This window comes from Rhodamnia argentea, chromosome 8 (genome assembly GCF_020921035.1).
Source record: "Rhodamnia argentea isolate NSW1041297 chromosome 8, ASM2092103v1, whole genome shotgun sequence".
NCBI classification, from domain to species: domain Eukaryota; kingdom Viridiplantae; phylum Streptophyta; class Magnoliopsida; order Myrtales; family Myrtaceae; genus Rhodamnia; species Rhodamnia argentea.
The window spans coordinates 9975267-9994160 of record NC_063157.1 but is presented as its reverse complement, the minus strand read 5'-3'; the positions used below and the strand labels follow the sequence as shown (position 1 = coordinate 9994160).

General features: G+C 40.4%; 1 protein-coding gene and 2 long non-coding RNA genes across 4 annotated transcripts; 1 reads left to right on the top strand and 2 right to left on the bottom strand.

The window, feature by feature from the left end:
• Positions 1-251: 251 nt before the first annotated feature.
• On the bottom strand, positions 252-494 carry LOC125316253. Its single transcript, XR_007199562.1, has 2 exons — positions 420-494; positions 252-302 (listed from the first exon to the last, which is right to left on the bottom strand). It is a non-coding gene; the product is annotated as an uncharacterized LOC125316253 (long non-coding RNA).
• A 4617-nt stretch (positions 495-5111) lies between these two features.
• LOC115736558 (nuclear pore complex protein NUP214) lies at positions 5112-18795 on the top strand. Of its 2 annotated transcripts, XM_048283571.1 has the most exons (18): positions 5112-5534; positions 5617-5825; positions 6827-6995; positions 8234-8377; positions 8903-9027; positions 9840-9952; positions 10593-10732; positions 11288-11453; positions 11576-11717; positions 11817-12623; positions 13112-13264; positions 13912-13969; positions 14362-14495; positions 14574-14698; positions 15042-15384; positions 16167-16353; positions 16447-18348; positions 18473-18795. In XM_048283571.1, the coding sequence occupies exons 1-18, from the start codon at positions 5324-5326 to the stop codon at positions 18577-18579; spliced, it is 5235 nt and encodes a 1744-aa protein (XP_048139528.1). In that variant the 5' UTR covers positions 5112-5323; the 3' UTR covers positions 18580-18795. The 2 variants fall into 2 exon arrangements, with proteins under 2 accessions (XP_048139528.1, XP_030524162.1); XM_030668302.2 differs by having other exon boundaries at positions 11576-12623.
• On the bottom strand, positions 12449-12815 carry LOC125316148. The gene is made up of 2 exons (XR_007199468.1): positions 12705-12815; positions 12449-12656 (listed from the first exon to the last, which is right to left on the bottom strand). It is a non-coding gene; the product is annotated as an uncharacterized LOC125316148 (long non-coding RNA).
• Positions 18796-18894: the final 99 nt, after the last annotated feature.

Sequence of the window (18894 nt, the reverse complement as noted above, 5' to 3'; positions counted from 1 at the left end):
GCTCAAAATCATACACATAAAATTTACCGCTCCCTCGAACTAATTTGATTCCTATTCGAGCATGGCGGTCCATCCTCGTTTCGGGCCTAGGCTTTTTTACTAATTCCGATCGTTTATCTTTTCGTCAATGTCCCTCTTTTGCACAACAAAAGCGTGTAGAAGTTATGGAACCATCCTTACTTTTGTTAGTAACTCTCCTACGTACACCAAAACCAATTTTCAATGCATACATCTTCCAAAACTCCCACGCCTCATCAACATCATTAAATTCCATACCCACTTGTGGAGTCCAATCATTATTGCTGATAAAATCACACACAAAATAGTGGACAAAGTAGCACCATTAGAAGATAAACTTGAACAACAAACAATAAAACAGAAGAAAAACTAACATACTTTCACTTCTACATATTAATTACCTTGGGCCATCATCATCCATTTGAGAGGGAGTCTCCATTTGAGGGATAATTTGACCGCTAGTACTAAGCATGGCAGAGGTTGAAGAGACCCGCATAACTCCGTCATAAAACATGAAGTGGATATTAGTTGTGCACATTCTAACTTTGGGCTATACATATAGCTAAAAGCTCTCCCGACAGCGCGACGCATCATGAGCACATGTATTAAGATCTCGAATAAATTTTGTATTTATGGCGCACGATGTGTAAAGCTTCAAAAGATTTAATCCTCATCTACTGTGACTATCCCGTGAGGAAATTCAGTTGCGGTCGTCCGCACGATGTGTAACGCTTGAGAAGATTTAATCCTCAAAATTGCACTACGTGTATCGGGTTCTTTAAGAACTTCTTTCAATCCAAGATTCATGTGGTCAGAATGCGGGACCACATGACCATTTAAACATTTACCTACAAAAAAAAAAAAAATTCAATCGGGATAGAAAATCCCATCACCTAAAACTATGACATGCAGAAAGCGGAAATGCTAAGGCACAAGGCTTCATACTCAAGAAGATGCTGCAAGTAAAGGGACATTTTACTGAAGAGATGACAACCGTCAAAGTCCTCGGTCTTCCAAAACTAAAACGCACATCCCTTTCTGACCCTATCTCCACAAAAGGTGAAGCGAAACGAATTGTTTTGGCAGATTCAATTTTAAGAGCACAAATGAAACTAAGTCGGAATAAAGAAAAATAATTGCAAAGCCATGTGACATATTCCGAGTGATCAAAGAATTTTTTTTGCATTATGAATGTCAAAGATATCTCGAGGGATTTAGGAAGTTCTAGCAAGACAACCTTTATTGATAATCTTGGCACGAAAGACACCGAAAATTTCAAGCAAATAGAGCGCATCTCTCCCTACATATTGTTTCTGCTCTTCCGTAAGAGGACGTTGTGACCAATCACTACATTGAAGTTCCTAAAGAGATTAATCACATTATCATCTTATTAAAAGAATTTTGCGTAAACAAGAATCGAATACCATAGAGCAACCCTCGCTTCATCTAAATCACCTCCAATTACACATATAAGGAATCATCATGACCACTTCAGTATGCTACAGAGTTATGTAACAACATGAAATCTCTACATAGGAGCGATATGAAATGCTTTCATATTTCTTATAGAAACAATTACTTGTTGACAAAAAAAGTGTGCTTAGGCATTATAGCAGGTAATTACAATGCAGAGTCTCCGGACACAACTAGAAATGAAAATATTAGTATGCGAGCTGATTTAGAAGTCAACTGCAAATTAGGGACCTCCCCCGAATCGCAAACAGCAGGAACATAGCAAAGCTAAATGAAAACGTTTCCCTCAACCTTCACACCTCAACCCGAAAAGAACGGGCAAAAACCAAGAATTATAGAATGTGCAGCAATCTTTCTCTGCTATTCATTGGGTGATTTGAAGGTGAATGCGATCTTTTGGCCCATCGATTCTCTCTCGGGAGCACATATAATTCAAGTTCGGGCAAGTTCATACGGGCACGTAAAACCATCGAGGCTCAAATCAGAAATTTTACCACACAAGGCGAGGCGACGCGAGCAAGAGGGCAAGCTGAAACCAAGCCGGTGACCTCGAAGTGGAGAGCCACGACGCGTCGAGGGGAGTCGAGGACGATGCGGATGTTCGCGGGCGGGAGGGAGCACAAGCGAATGCTAAGGTGAAGCTGATCCCATCCAATCTCGGCTTGGAGGCGGCGGACTTGAAGTGGAGAGCCGCGACGCGTCGAGCGGAGACGACGGACGATGTGAGGGAGGCCAAGGAGGCGAGCGGCGAAGATAGAGGAATGAGGCGACACAGAGCGCGAAGGTGCAAAGAGGAGAGAGCAAATTTCGTTTCGGATTCGACGAGAGAGCAAAGGAAAATCGGGCAGAGGAGGAAAAGGAATGAGGGGAGAGAGAGTATATCCAGTTTCAAAAGTGCCGCCCAAAAAATTGTCCCCCTCCTTTAGATGACGTGGCGGATTATTAAGCGTTGGATAAGAATGGATAGTGGAGATTTATTTAATGTTACCTGTGACATTGAGGAACTATGGCAGGAACTATGGACGGATAAGAGCTGAATATGGGTACAATGTGTGTGGGGGTGAGTACTGGTTGCCCATACATGACTATGTTAGAACCAGATGAGATGGGACAGTGAGAGGGAGAGGATGTGGTGTGTTGGACAGAGCCGAGAGATGGGAAAGATATAGGTGGGGTCACTACAGTGTCCTAGTTTTGCTGCCAGCGCCTCAAAGGTTCTGGTTTAGGGTAGTATGATGGGCCAAGTTGAGGGGGGGTGCGTGAGGTGGATTGAAGCCGTCATGATCTGCCTGTAGATTATAGAAAACACGCCAGAAAGGGCTGTGATCATAGGATTCCGCCCTCATCCAGCTGCCATAGCTACTCCTCATAGAGGAGTCAAATCGGTCTTCATCGTATGGAACCAGAGGATAGAATTTAGCATAGTGTCCAATGCACCCACAGGAGTAACAGTAGGTAGGGAGCCGCTCATACTTGAAATCAGGCCAACGCTCCAGCCCTTTGTAATTAGCAAGGATGCCAACTTGAAGTGCATCTTCCAGCTAGAGTTCAACCTTGGCTTTAATTATAAGTAGAGCGGCAGGATTACGTGATTCAATTTTTATTTGCAACACCCGGCCAACTTGTCTCATAATTTTTTTCCACAATACGAGCATACTGCCATCCACTAGGTAGGCCAAGTATTCAAATCCAAAACGCACATGTATGGAATTCATAGCATTGGGGCGGGGCACGAGGGTCACTATTTTGCAATAGTAGGAGGGAATTGGAGAACGACTAGGGTCCAGTAGAAAGCACGCGGTCCTTTTCTTGAACCGATTGAAAGCCAAAACTGTACAAATTGTTCTCCAGTAGTGTAAAATGAACCTGTTCAGTTCTCCAAGCCTTCTTCATGACTGTCTGGAAGGTGGCAAAACTAACGGTAGGAGTATTGTAAATCTGGCCAATTAAAGTAGCTGGACACTCTTCTATTGTTTCATCAGATATTTTTGCTTTATCTCTTGGATTCATCAATTTACCCAACTTTTTGCAAAGACCAGCCAGGCAAGAAGCAGCATCAGCAGGATCTTCCCTGGATGTAGCAAGAGAGAAAGGTAAACAACAACAGGTGCAAGAGGACAGAACTGGGTAGAAATTTCCTTTTATAAGGTGTAGAGCAAAAGATTCAGAGCTGAGGAGCTAATTGAGTAACAACGAGAAGCCAGAACCCTTCAAAAGATGCTGGAGAAAAGGGAAAGCAAACTGTAATTATGTGGTAGGGTTTAGAGAATGAAGAAGTAGGTGAGCAAAGATCCAGTGGATGAGACCCGAACAGAAAAGCAAAGTGTGTGAGGAGAAGAGAGTCACGGGGGGATAACAGTTCATGAGTGTTATACCCTTCTCAAGAAGAAAAGGAAGTAACCACTTTGGAAAGGGGGCCATCTGGAAAAGGGTTGATGAAGAAGCAGGAAAAGACGAAGAGGGCAGTCTGCTTTAGCAAAGCAGGGAAAAGCTACATCATAAAGTGAGTCGAGAGGTTTCCGTCTAGCTAGGGAAAGTCGATATGTTCCGGCAAAGAAAACTACATTTACCTAGATAAAAGCTTAACGATAATTCCTTCTTCTTCTTTTTTGATTGAATCCTAAAACTATATACCTGTTTTTATAAAAGTTGGTTTTTCTTCTTAGGGGAAAAATTACAAAAGGTGCTCAATGTTTTTCCCAGTATACAATCCAATTCTAAATGTTTGAACAAGTGCAAGTTCTGAATGTTTTGCATCCGATGCAATCAAGTCTTTCCAACAACTGCTTAGGGCCTATTTAGCAACCCTCATATTTCTCTGATTCCTGTTCTTTTGTTCTCGGGAACATAATTGTTATCAAACAGGCACTTAGCCAAATTTTGTTGCATATTACACTACATATGAATCCTTTTTTAATGCTCTTTTGCAAAAGTGGTACTGTGGTAGCATTGATGGGGCGCCATGTTAGAAATATTTAGAAATTAGAAAAACATTTTAGAAACTCAACACGTCGAATCCTTGCACGTGGCACGCGGGCAACATTATTTGAGCATGACTAGGACTTGCTTGCATCGGACTCAAGACACTTGGAATCTAATTGCAAGTTAGGAAAAATATTTAGGATCATTTATGCAATTTTCCCTTTCTTATGAAAACATCAGCGAGATTGCATGTAGCTTTGGCTTCTATGCATATATATTACAACAAATTACTCTTCAAGCATTGCCTATGAACGACAGCACCTACACCAGTAAGTTGCTAGAATTGGGACTCTTCTCATTGCAAGAAAAGGTTTCGATAATCTCTTCATAAAAATAGCAAAGCACATACGCAAAATTTCGTTATTCCTCATAATTTTTGTCTCTCTTCGTTATTGACTATATAATTGTAACTCGCGCCTGTTCAAGGAAATAAACTTTTTCTATTCTAGCACGATGACGTATTTAAAATTTTTCCCGTATTAGTTAGCAGACAAACTTTCAAGTTGTTTATATGCATTTTGGAGATAGTAAAATATTTGCGGGTATATAGTATTGTGTATTATGTTTGTGAATTTAATGTCGTGTACAACATTTTTGGTCGAATAATGTTATATACTATAGTTGTTCCATACTATGATAATATGCAGGTCGGTAGTCTTTTCTAGGGCACGAATCAACTCTCTCTCTCTCTCTTCCCGCCCAAAAGCCTCTCGCACTTCACTCGCACCGTCTTCGTCTCCTGGAACTTAAGCTGAATGTGACCTCCAAATTCAGCCATTTGCACTGATTTCTCGATCGAGCTCAGCTGTTCCTTCTCTCTCTCTCTCGGCCTCAAACTCCGTCTCTAGTCATGGCCCCGTTGATCCAGTTGAAGGACGAGGTCGAAGGAGAGCACGTGGAGACCTCCGATTTCTTCTTCGACCGAATCGGCGAGCCGGTCCCGGTCAAGCCCGCGAAGGGCGGGGACGGCGATTCCAAGCTATACGACCCGGGCTGCGTCCCATCCCAGCCGCTCGCCATCTCCGAGCAGCTCCAGCTCGTCTTCGTGGCCCACTCCTCCGGTGAGTTGTGTACCTTGATTGAGTTCGTTCAATTGATGGCCTGAAGTGTTGCGTTTCGGTGCTAATCGTCTTCCCGATGTAGGATTTTGTGTTGCGAGGACCAGGGATGTGATGGAGTCGGCGAAGAAGATTAAGGAGAAGGGAGGTGGATCTTCCTTGCTGGAACTGAGCGTAGTAGACGTACCCGTGGGGACAGTTCGCTCGCTCTCGCTTTCTCCTGATTCTTCGACGCTTGCAGCTTCTGTCGGCGGAACTGTTAACTTCTTCTCGGTTACTTCGCTTCTCAATGAGGTTAGTTCAGAGTCCCTTTTGTTAGATCATGCTGTATGATCATATGAGAACATGGCTGAACCTTTGGGGCCTCTTTCTTTTCCAGTTACGCCCCCCACACATGGAGATCCTCAAAAAAAGTTGAATTTTCTCGTCATGTTGTGATTCTTTTCTGAGCATGTTCATTGAGAATTCTTGTTAGACGCTGAACAATTGGCAAGTGCTGCCTATGTTGTTGCATTCGGTTCAGATTAGGAATAGATATAGCTGGTTTTGGACAGTTTCCTGTATATGCTCTTTTGGCTTCTGGGAATTAAGAAATCTCTAGTTACAGTTGCTTTCTTTTTTATATCTGCAAATGATTTTATGGTTTAAATTATCAATAATAAAGACAGAATTATGAACCAAAATGAAATAGGCGGACAATATCCTCCCGTAGCATTGAGCAACAACCCTATGGTAATTCCCCAGTTGAGTTTTATTATCCTGGTCTAGCTGGAGCCTCACTTTGTGAGACATAGACTACTGTACAAAACCATTAATAATCTGACTTATTAGGTTGCACTTACATCAACAGTTATCGTCTTTGTACGTCTGATGCACTGCACATGTACGAAAATCTGGTTGCACTTACATCAACAATTGTTGTCTTTGCACATCTGATGCACTGCACATGTACAAAAATCTAAACCATATTTTGAAATAGGCGGTGATTCTTTGCGATTTGCATTTTTGTCCTTGAATTTATCTGTATTCTCCATATATTTTGCATGCAGATTTTTTGCTAGGCTAGTAGATAAATTGACTTAAAACCAAGAAATTGAAACACTTAGACATGGGTTTGAAAGAGAAAGCTTCCTTTTATGCACCGTTAACATCATGTGTAGTTCTTACAATTCTGCATTTCAACTTATATTGGATGAAATTATGTTGTTTTTGACTTTTGTTCGTCTTTCATAAAAGAGTAATACATATATGCTTTCTGACGGGTTTGCTTCTAATTGAGCTCTTCAATTGTGCAGGAGCAAGTACCTTCTTTTGCCTGCTCGATAGAAGAAGGAAGTTCTGTAAAGGACCTGAGGTGGCTAAAGAAGAGACAAAATTCATACATTCTTCTGACAAGTCGCGGGAAACTGTATCTTGGGAGCATTGATGGACCTTTAAAGTCTTTAATGGATAATGTTGATGCAGGTATGCATTAAAGATCAAGAACTTCTTGCATTAGGCTCTGCTTATTACGAGTGGTAATTTTAAAACAAGTTTGTTCCATAGAGACTTCGTTGCTTGTTGCCCTTGATTTCCACGCTTCTTTTTTATTGCGGTATCGACTCATGTTGAGAACGTGGACTCTGTTTCAATGTGTCCTTGATTTCCACGCTGATTCCTTATTGCGGTATCAATTCATGCTCGAGAACGTGGGCTCTGTTTCAATGTGTCCTTTTCCCCCCTTGAGTTTGAGAGACCAACATAGATACTGCTGATTATTTGGATTTATGAGGATAAACTGAACTCTATATATATTCTCGGGTCTTGGCCTGGGATTTTGAATATCAAGTAAGTGCACCAGGATCTACTTTTGTGATTCTATCTAGAAGATTCAATTGATGCCGGGCAATATCCCATAGCGATCGTCTTCATTTGGTTCGTGACTCCACAAGTAGGAGGCAGAGCCTTCCGCGATCTGTGGGTATTGAACTTAAAATATGAAAACTTCACAATGTATTTCACAATATTGAAAGATTACAAGAAAAGATCCGTAGATCTGTGCATAAAATCTCCAAAAACAGAAAGATCTGGAGTAGATTTGAGAAGAAAATAGAAAGATCGGGGAAGATCTGGATTTCACTTACTGGAAGTCTTTCCAGGAAGTGCAGAACTGGTTTGTCAAAATGTTGCTCTGGGTTTACAATTGAAAGGATAGAAAGATTATATATATATATATAATGAAAGCTGGTGCATCCGTTGAGCCCTGATTAAAGTTTGAAAGTTCCTCTGAATAGCTTTTTTCATGAGGCAGGAAGAATTGACATGTGAAGCTTGCGCTTAGCTTTCTCTTGGCATGCTGTCTTCATTTACATTGTGTGGTTGTGAGAGATTGTTCAAATCTTGATCATTATCTGATCCAAGAAAATCTCTTGTTGAAGTTCTGTAATCAGATCCAACATAACAACTTTCATCTTTCTGTTACTCTCTCGTACGACAATGAGCTCTGGAATGAACTTTGCTCTGGCTTTCACAAAGTATGCTTATAGAGTACCTTAACCATCATGTTTTGTCTAGTGTGGTAAGGTTCCTTCTGTTTACTTCTTTAATGCTGCTTTATGGCGTATTAATTATTTGTTTGGATGGTAATACCTTAAAATGAACATAAATAATTAGCATGGTCATTCACGTATTTCTTCATTCTCTGTTTACCTTTCTCCTTTTAGTGGACTGCAGTGCAAAAGATGATTATATTGCTGTGGCAAGGAATAACAGCCTAAGCATTCTTTCATCCAAATTAAATGAGAAGTTGATCATCGCATTGTCACTCCAACCATGGACAGGAGAGTCCGATGACTTTAGTGTGAAAGGTACAGTGACTCTGATGCTCAAATTCAGATGTTTGCGTCTGGCAATTTGCTCATAATTTGTAATCTGAAGGCATACCTTTCTGTGACTCTGAGCAAGAGGTTAGTTGGAAGATGATCATTTATGCTGTATCTTTCACCGAGGTTGAATTTTGGATAACTAATATGGTGCTTCAGATAAAGTTCTCTCCATATTTGCACGTGCAAGGGTTGTTTATTTTCATATTTGAATTCTGCTCACACTTGAATTCTTTCTAAGGAATAACTTTGGTCTTTAAGGTTTTTGTGGTATACTAGATCAAACTAGGAAAAGGTCCAAAAGGAGTTATTTGTCAAATTCACTTTCTGACAAACGGTATTCAGGTTGTATGTTCCGTGTGAGATGATTCTGGACGGTGAAATTTTAATTGGTATGTGAGAATAGATTTATATGCTTCATAGTGTGATTATACCCTAAGATTTGAGGTCTAGTTATCTTCCCACCATGTTGATATCTGCGATACTGAATTTCTTGTGCTATGTTGTCAGTGGATTCTCTCAAGTGGGTTCGTCCCGATTGCATCGTTCTAGGATGCTTTCAACTTACCTCAGACGGCATGGAAGAAGGTTATCTTTTGCAAGTAATCAGTACCAGAGACGGCAAGTATTTTCATGTGGGTGAAACAATTTTTGACACATTTTTCACTAGCAATTGTTTAACATATAAAAATATTTGGCAATTGTTATTGTTATTGTTATTATCATTATCATCGTCATCATTAAGCAGCAAGAGAGGTTCATGAGCAACCTCCTTTAGTAACTAGAAAAATTAAATTGTATACTCTTGTGTACTCAAAGAACAATTAACAAGTGGTTTTTCTGAACTTGATTTCAGTATGATTTTATGGTAATCGACTGAATTGAAGTAGTTGTAGTCTCTACTTACTAGATCTGGTCGCACTGGTCTGCCATGGTCCCTCAATTAGAACATTGTCTTGTATTGTAAAATCTTTCTGCGATGGTTTGCAAATTCCTTGTGTAATTAAATTGTTTCCTGTGGAATCCTGTGACATAGTTATTTTTTCTCGTTGCCAGTCTTAACATTTGTGTTCTAATCAAAATTTTACTGTCTCAAGATGTCATTGTTGACAAAAGAGAAGTTTTTGGTGCACTCTCTGTCGTGGCTATACAAAGTTTCTACGAATATGTAAACGAGTCCATGGCTGCTAGATGTTGCCACTAGGATGTGAAGGAGGGGGCATATTCCTATGTCTCAATAGTTTCCCATTTCCCTATGATGACATGCAAATGGTGGCTTGCCATTGTTATATGTATAGCAACAAATTTGAATGTGAGGGTGCTGATTCCGTTGAATGACATCCTCAGGACTATGTCCAAGAATTCAAATTTACAAACCACCTTTGTCGTTTCTGATTATGTAACAATATGATTTAATTAGTCATTTTTCCAATATACATTTCTGTAGGCTTCTTCTGAGGTGATACTGCAGTCCTTTTGTGATGTTTTCCCTGGAATTGTTGATGATATTATACCCGCAGGATGTGAGCCACTTCTGTTCTTTAGCTATTTGGAACAATGGTAATGCCCTAATTTTCACTTCGTTTCCATATCTAATTTCTGTTATTTGTCATTGAGACTTTGTCCTCAGCATATCTCGTTTGAGAGAGTTATCATTTAGAATATTTCAATTTGTTTTTCTTTTGACTCGTGCCCATTTAATACATGATTTTTTATCACTTGTGTCGGGTGAAAAGCCCTGATTATGGTCTCATTGATACTTGTTGAAATTTGGTCTTCCATCATGGAACAATCCAATTGGAAAATTAACAAGAGTTACATGCCTGATCGCAAATTTGAACTTCTTTCTTTGGTTCAAATAACACATTGACCTTGTGAAAAAGTTAAACTGAAAGATTTCCTCTTTGTTCCTACATGTGTGTGTGTGTGTGTGTGTGTGTATGTATATATATATATATATATATATATATATCTATATATATATATATATCTATATCTATCTATATATATATATATATGACTTTTTATAATACCGTCAGAGATTAGCAACTTCACTTTTTCCTTCTGCAGTATATATATATGACTTTTTATAATACCGTCACAGATTAGCAACTTCACTTTTTCCTTCTGCAGTATCCATGGAAACGATCTTGCATAGCTGATAAAGGGTAACCTCTTTTCTACTTTTCCATAATTTCAGCAAGCTTGCGGTCGCAGCTAACCGAAAAAATGTGGACCAGCACATTATCCTATTCAGTTGGTCACTTGGTGAGGAGATGAATGAAGCAGTACTTGTTGATATTGATCGAGATAACTGGCTTCCAAGAATTGAGCTTCAAGGTACATGAGGTTGTAGTTATAATAGATGGACTTATATATTGACTTGCAGAAATTATAATCATATTCATTTAACACATTATTTGGGAGTAAGTCTATGTAAATATTTTTCGGGAATATTAGATACGTACTCTGTCCATTCCTTATCAGGGTTCTGAAAGAGCTAATGTTCTCATGAGGACAAGATAACTACATATTCTTGCACTTTTGCAATTTCTACTGTTTCAAGTACTCGTGGTTTATATTCTTGTTGATCAGACTTGGAGTGAATGGCGTTAGCGGAGTTCCTATGTGAAGCTTTTCAAAATGATTGGATCTCTCGTTTTCCTAGGTAGCTCTATGGTAGAGTAGTTGGATATTGCATAATTTCCGCAGAATTTGAGTCAACAGTGTATTGTAAGTTAAGCGTAAACAAAAAGATGGGGCAGTGGTATATTCATCAACTTATGCAGATGACAGTCTCCTGTTGCCTTTTGTTTTCTCTTCATGCATTTTGATTTTCTTATTTGATGTATGAACAATCTGTGCTAAAGAGATTTAAAATTCCATTATGGTCAGAAAATGGTGACGACAATGTAATCCTGGGGCTTTGCATTGACAAAGTGTCCATGCATGAGAAAGTCAAAGTTCAACTTGGAGTTGAGGAGCAAAAGGACCTTTCCCCATTTTGCATCCTTTTTTGCCTTTCTCTAGAAGGAAAGCTCATTATGTTCAATGTTGCCTGGTATTCTCCTTTGCCCCCTCCTAGTTGGTTTTTTGTGTTTTTCCATACTAAATCTGTTATCAACATGTTAGGCCTCTTTAACTCACTTCTGCTACAGTGCCTGATGTGTTATTTCTTTGTAGTGTTACAGAACAAACTGATTTTCCTGACACTGGCTGGCCGTCTGACGTGGAAGAGGATATTTCGGGAGTTGAAGTGCAAGAAGAAGTCAGTTCCACTATTTCTTCAGGTTTGGGAGAGGTGATTTCACAACAGGTTCCTACAGGCCATCAAATTCATGACACCAACACAATAGGATACAACTTACCAAAAGATCGTGAGATTGCTGTTAAAGCTGACACAGAGTCTTCTGAGTCTGCAACGGCCAGACTAACAACTAATCAAACAGAGAGGAAAGAAGCTGTAACAGGAAAATGTAATCTAAATTCATTTGCACTTCCACAAGGATCTAATGTAATGCAAAAGGCTCCGGATGAAAAGCATTTAGTTGGCGCAGTTTCTGCTCAGTCTCTCTTTCCAAGGCCCCAAAGCACATTTCTTGACCAGTCGACATTGAAGTTACCACTGCCTCAGGAAATACAGAACATCACAGAAAGCAAAGAAGATTCTAAACAGATTGTAGGGGTTGGATCTAGTCCTTCATTTGTGGAAAAATGTAGAGTTAATTCCACTAGTAATTCTCAAGTGATGCAAAATGATGTTCAGGCTGGTCAGAAAGTGGCAGCTGAAACAGCTTCACATGGTTTTCAGATATTTCCATCTCAGACATGGCTGAGTGGGAAAGTCACATCTTCAGAGAGGTTTGAATCAAGGTCTGCATTCACTTCAAATCAATTTGAAGGCAACAAGTTTCAGACTGCCTTTGGTGTAGCTTCTGCCAATGTTCCAAGTACCCTTTTTGGAAATCCCATACCCAAAGAAGGCGCTGCCCCACCTGCTGCAGTCAACCTATCTGGTCTTACAGTCAAAGGTGGAGGACAGAGAGCTTTGAAGGAGGTTGGGATTATGGAACCATTGCCTTCTATTCGTAGCTCGCAGTTGCTACAGGAAAACTCTGCTTCGGGTTTACCATCTAGCCATCATTTGTATCCCTCCACGGAGAACATAAAAAGTCTGCCTCAGACTGGGATGTCTAAGAAGGATCCAATCACATCAAAACAATCTGGCAATGTGAGATTCTTTTGTGATGAAATAACGTCTTACCTTTGTGATGAAATAACGTCTTACCTTTGTGATGAAATAACGTCTTACCCATTACGTACTTAATTATAAAAAGTTTGTACATTTTCTGCATGTTCTTATCTTAACCCACAGTGCTTATCATGGGATTGATTGTTAAATAGGGTGAATATAAATTCGCTTGCCATCTCTGTCATGATTGAATTCTACTCATAGTCAATTTGTCACTTGAACACCTTAAAATTCTTATTTTATTGGTAGTTTTTAGGCTTATGACTTTGGGATTTTAGCCTTCATGGTGTGGTTTAGTAAAGGGATTGTTCTGGATTCAGATGGCTTCTTGTTTATGAAGGATTAACTTTCAGCCAGGGAAATCCCCAAATCGTGAGTCTGGGGCATAGACTTTTTCTTTATCCCCCAGGGATTTGACAATGAGTTTGAGTCAATGATTGGAAAACTTCCTTTTCTCTAATTTCCAGATCAAGGAGATGGTCAATGAACTGGACACACTTTTGGACTGTATAGTGCGGAAGGGTGGCTTTAAGGATGCATGTACCATCTCATTGAAAGGTCCAGTTGAAGAGATAGAAGAGAGAATCGGGAATCTTTCTAGCCAATGCATGATGTGGAAGGTATAAGTCTAGGCCTCATATTTTTCCTTTGTGTTTGCTTGCAGTTTCTCTTGCAGCTTTCAGTGCTTTCCTGTCTTGGAATTCTTTGTAAGGGTATCTTTTATTCTAAGTTGTTCTATATCGCGTCCCTTCACTGCTCTAGTATAATTGAGTTTGTGTTCCTGTTCATCTATGCTATGTCACTCTTCAGGTGAAGTTTTTCTGCTTGCTGGAAGCTTGGTAATTTTTTGCGTCTCTTATCAAAACAAGAAACAAGAACTCTGAGTTCCTTTCTGTTATGAGACTGTAAATGCACTTACACTGAAGAGGTCACTTCTTGTTTTTTTATTAGCGCTTAAATTGCTTTTTTTTGTTTTCCTTATCCGTCTCTATGTTGCTTCAGATGGTTGTACTTGTACAATGATTTTGTACGGAGCTTGAATATGTTCATTTTTTTGTCCTCCCTAATTTCTCACGTTTACTGCATTTGTGGCTGTTTCTGATAATCTTGTTGTTTTGCTCCTCTTATGTAGTAAATTATTCTCGTCTGATAGTCCTGTTGTTTTGCTCCTCTTATGTAGTAAATTATGTAAGCTTATATCTTTGGTTCCATCAACTTGCACTTATGTGTTACATACTTTTAATATGATTTAATTTGGACATTGTAGAGTATAGTGGATGAACGACTTGAAGAAGTTCAAAGCCTGCTTGACAACACCGTACAAGGTACTCTCAGTTTTGAGGCTTTCTCTACTCAGATGAATGTATGTTATTCATTTGGAAGCCTCTATCTATCATATCAAGGCTGTAGGTGAGTCGCTGATTTTGCCAATTTTAGTCAACCAATTTCTTGCGCATGCACGATATGCTGGTATATAAAGTAAATTTCATCACAAGGCAGAGTGGATTTGCTACATTCCTCTGAACTTTCTAGCCTAGTTGTGTTTTTAGCCATTTATAGTTTGTTTAACTGTTTGAATATGTTCAGCTTTTCACCCTTTTGTTTTTTGGGTCGAGCTACTTTTCACCCTTCATTTGGTAAAGTCTTGTTGCTTCTTCTTTTCACTGGATTGTCTAATGAAGGTAAGCTTATCAGCGATTTTTCATGTGGCTTTCAGCTTTGGCAAGGAAAATGTATTTGGAAGGAATTGTTAAACAAGCCAAGGATGATCAATATTGGGAACTTTGGAATCGGCAGAAGTTGAGTACAGAACTGGAGATGAAGCGGCAACATATGTTGAAATTAAACCAGGTTGGGGTCTCTTATGTATGTTGTTTATGTATATACTTCTGTACGGATGAAATATACTGATTATGTGTTATATTTCAGGATCTGACTAATGAGTTGATTAAATTAGAAAGGCACTTCAATACCCTGGAACTTAACAAATTCGGTGACATGAGTGAAGCTCATGGAGGTCGAAGAGCTGTCCAAAATAAATACGAGCCTGCCAGGTTTGATTATATCTTGAGTTTGAATTTAGCATATGGCCTTTCTCCTTTTGATGCCAGTACCACCATCTTATTAAAATTGCAATCTCATCTTATAGTTTCTTTGCACTCCCAAAAAATTTGCTCAAACTGCGTAAGACTCGCTGCTAGATTTTGCGTAATTAAACATAGGCAGGGTTGCCACAGTAGGCAGTCTGTCTGTTTCGATTATGTATAAACTTTGTCTCAGCTTTGGTTGCAAGCGTATCATATTGGTTCTATGGCATGCTTTGGACATTTGAAGAAGCTTGATGCATGATACATGGCTTATACTGTAACATGCAACATTAATTCAACCTCTTTGCAGATCGATTCAATCCCTAAAAAGTTTATATAACACGACGACATCTCAAATAACGGCTGCCGAGCAACTTTCTGACTGTCTCTCTAGACAAATGTCAGTGTTGAGTATTGAGTCGCCTCCAGTTAAGCAGAACGTTAAAAAAGAATTGTTCGATGAAATTGGAATTTCCTATGATGCCTCTTTCTGCTCCCCTGATGTGACGAAAGTTTATAAAAGTACTGGAGATAAAAAGATCGCGCTTTCAAATACCATTGCTACGAAAGGCCATTCTGGAAGAAGCCAGACTAGTGTTCTGAAGCCTTGTGAACCCGAAACTGCCCGGAGACGGAGAGACTCTCTGGATCAGGTGATTATCTTGATAAGTCAACTTTTCACTTTTGTTGATACTATGGTTTAGAAGATGACTTTTATTTGATGCTCACTAGAAGAAATGCCTCTTTCATGGAATGCTCTAAGTTGATTGAGTGGCTGACCAGTTAACTCAAGCAGCGCGTTGCCTAATCGGCGAGCAGCAGAGGCTTGCTTCTGCTGCTTAGCTGTCTGCCAAAGCACTTCTTCCTGATTATATCATGTCATGCAGTATAGTCTTGTCTCCTGTTTGATGCGAAATTAGGTTAGAACTAAGAAAATGCATATGAAGGAGAAAATGAACGTCCAGCAATTTTTGCACATTTAAACACTGAGGAACATGGACCTTTCATCTGAAACTGTTGAAATATCATGAAACCATACATTCGTACATTCTGGAGAGTGCAGAGTAACAAGTCCATTGAGTACTTTATAGTTCAGAAAACAGAAGCGCATAATGTGCTGGTGAAATGGAATTACATGCCAAGCTGAATAATTGGTGATTGAGAAAGGGATATTGGAAGTAATGCAACCAGAAAATTTCTTGGACATAAATATACCAGTTGTTCCTTGAAGAATTTGGCCAAAGAGAGTTGTGGATTCTTAAGGAGACTGGTCAAAGGTGCAGAATTGTTAAACTTTAAATACAAAGTAAAGCATCTAGATGGATCCTCACATGGCTAGTCTCAGAACTGAAAGATCAACTGACCCTTGCTTTCCACATGGCACTCATGATTAAATGGTGCCTTAAGAATCTTTGGTTATTTTTTGTCTATACAGAGCTGGGCAAGTTATGAGCCTTCAAAGACAACAGTTAAAAGGATTCTCCCACGTGAATACCAGAAGGATAGCACAAAGTCGTCTTTGTTGATGGATGAGCCATATTTTAGCTCTTCTGAGAGATTGGCAGTTGCTAAGTCAAATCACACTACCCCGTCTACCTACACACGTCGAGCAAGAGTTAATGGTTAGTGATGATTAACAGATCATTTTCTTTTGGTAAGTTCAATAATCTGAGGAATGGCTGTTTAATCTATTTCCAATAACATATGTTCTGCAGCCATGCATGGGAAGAGCCCATCTAGTCCTTTCAGGCAGGTTGATGGAACTTCAGGATCGATGGTTCCAGTGGCACAAGGAGGCAGTATCTTTAGTTACTCCTTGTCTGCATCCCAAGCATCACTTATTGATGGACAAGCCAAAACGAGGAGTGTGAGTAGCAGTAAAAACAATCTTGCTGCAGAAAAGTATACTGGGGAGACTATTGTTGATAATTCAAAATCAGTTTTCGGTAATCAGATCAAGCCCACAGTGGTAGGAGACACCAATATTCATCAGACGCCAGCTATCTCCAAAACATCACCCATGCAGACTCTTGAAAATTCTAGTGAGACTTTTAGTTTGAGTGCTAAAGAGACTGTTCTTGCTGAGCTGACAAGTGGAAATGGGAAGCATGGATCCCAAGTAACTGAAAGCTCTCTCTTTGGATCCCGAAGGAGTGAGGACGCACTGCTGGCTGCCACCCATAGTGCTCCTCTGGCCAATTCTCATCCTGAAAAAATTCCACATGAACACCCGGTAATAGGCAAAAGCTTTCCTGGCGGATCACTATCATTTTCAACACCATTTAAATCAATGTCATCTCCATTAGAGTCCCTGGCCAATTCATCTTCCATTCAGCCTTCTACATTGTCTAATGTTTCTTCAATCAAAGGGAGTTCATTAGCTGACGTGTCATCAGGTGGATCTTGGATCACTAGCAGAGCAACAACAGATGTTAATAAGGCACTTCCATTAAACTTCTCATCATCTTGCTCAGTCACTTCTCCTCCTCCCCCTTCTTCCTTCACCTCCACCACTACGTCTTCTTCTGTCCAGGCTTCTAAAAATTCGGTGCCTCAGCTTGCTTCCTCACTACCCCTGGAATTAAGGCTGGAAAACCAAAAGCCAGAGATACAACAGGATTTGCCCAAAGTCAGTTTTGGTGCACCTCTTCTGTTTGAGAGTTTTACTGGTGGATCTGCTCTAAAAATAGAAGCTTCAGTCTCATCTGCTCCCAGTGAACTTTCTTCTGGACCGGTATCTGGAGTTCAGGGTGTGACTAACCAGCAAGGTAGTCCTCAATCAACCGAAACACCGAATGCTCCTCCAGAGCAGCCATCTGCTGGAAAGTTTTCATTTCCAACTCCATTTTCAACCTCTCTGATTGACACAATTCAAAAGACTGAAAGTCTGGATGCTACTGCTACACAGGAGGATGAGATGGAGGAAGTGGCTCCTGAGATTAATGAAAAACCTGATCTTGGTCTGGGAAGTCTCAATGCATTTGGCCTTGGATCTACTCCCAATTCGACCACAGCTGAGGGAAGCCCGTTTGGTGTTTCTTTCGGTAGTGCAGCAACAACCCCAACGAGCTCTCCATTTGCTATGGCAGCACCTAGTGGAGAGCTATTTCGCCCTGCTTCTTTCACTTTCCAAACTCCACAATCTTCACAGCCATCACAACCACCAAATGTGAGTGCATTCTCTGGAGGCTTTGCTACTCCAACAAATGCTCAAGTTCCCACTCAGAGTGGATTTGGTCAGCCATCACAGATTGGACCTGGTCAACCCGCTCTTGGATCAGTTCTTGGCACTTTTGGACAGTCAAGACAGATTGGCTCAGGTTTTGGAGGTGCTGGCTTTGCATCTTCTAGCAGTTTTGGTGGCGGTTTTGGTGCTGCTAGTTCAACTGGTGGTTTTTCCTCCTCTGCCACTGCAGGTGGGTTTGCGGGGGTTGGTTCTATTGGTGGTGGGTTTGCTGCTTTGGCATCTTCTGCCGGCGGTTTTGGTGGTATGGCTTCAGGCGGTGGTGGATTTGCTGGTGCACCCTCAGCTGGAGGTGGATTTGGAGGATTTGCTGCAGCTGCTTCATCTGGTGCTGGATTTGCAGGAGCTGCTCCTGGGGGAGGATTTTCGACTGGTGAGGGACTCTTTACCTCTCCCTCCCTCCCTCCTTCCCTCCCTCTCCTCCACACCACACACACACACACCAAGCATAGGATTGGGTCTACGGTCTCCTAAAGATAGTCTGTTATATTGTACAGGAGCTGGTTTTGGGGCTTTCGGCAACCAACAAGGTACAGGTGGCTTCTCCACTTTTGGTGGTGGAAACACAAAACCACCTGAGCTGTTCACACAGATGAGAAAATAGTTTTAGCAGAACTTGAGGGAACCTCAGAATGATACAATTACATAGGTTAGCAAAGTCAACTAATTATCTAGAGGCAGTACCTTTTCTTTTCATCCTGGTGCCACCAGCCTAATTCTCATGTACCATCATGACAGAATGACGGTCTGCATATTTTTTGGCTGTAGCTTGCAGTTGTTGTAAGTTTTTTCCTGCATAGCGGAAACAAAGCTTTGTAGGGATTGTTCTGGCGGCTATATCTATCGGTTTAAAAGTGCATCCTTAATGTTACCCAAAGCAACAAAGCTTCTCTTTTGCAAACCTACAATGTCATGGCTC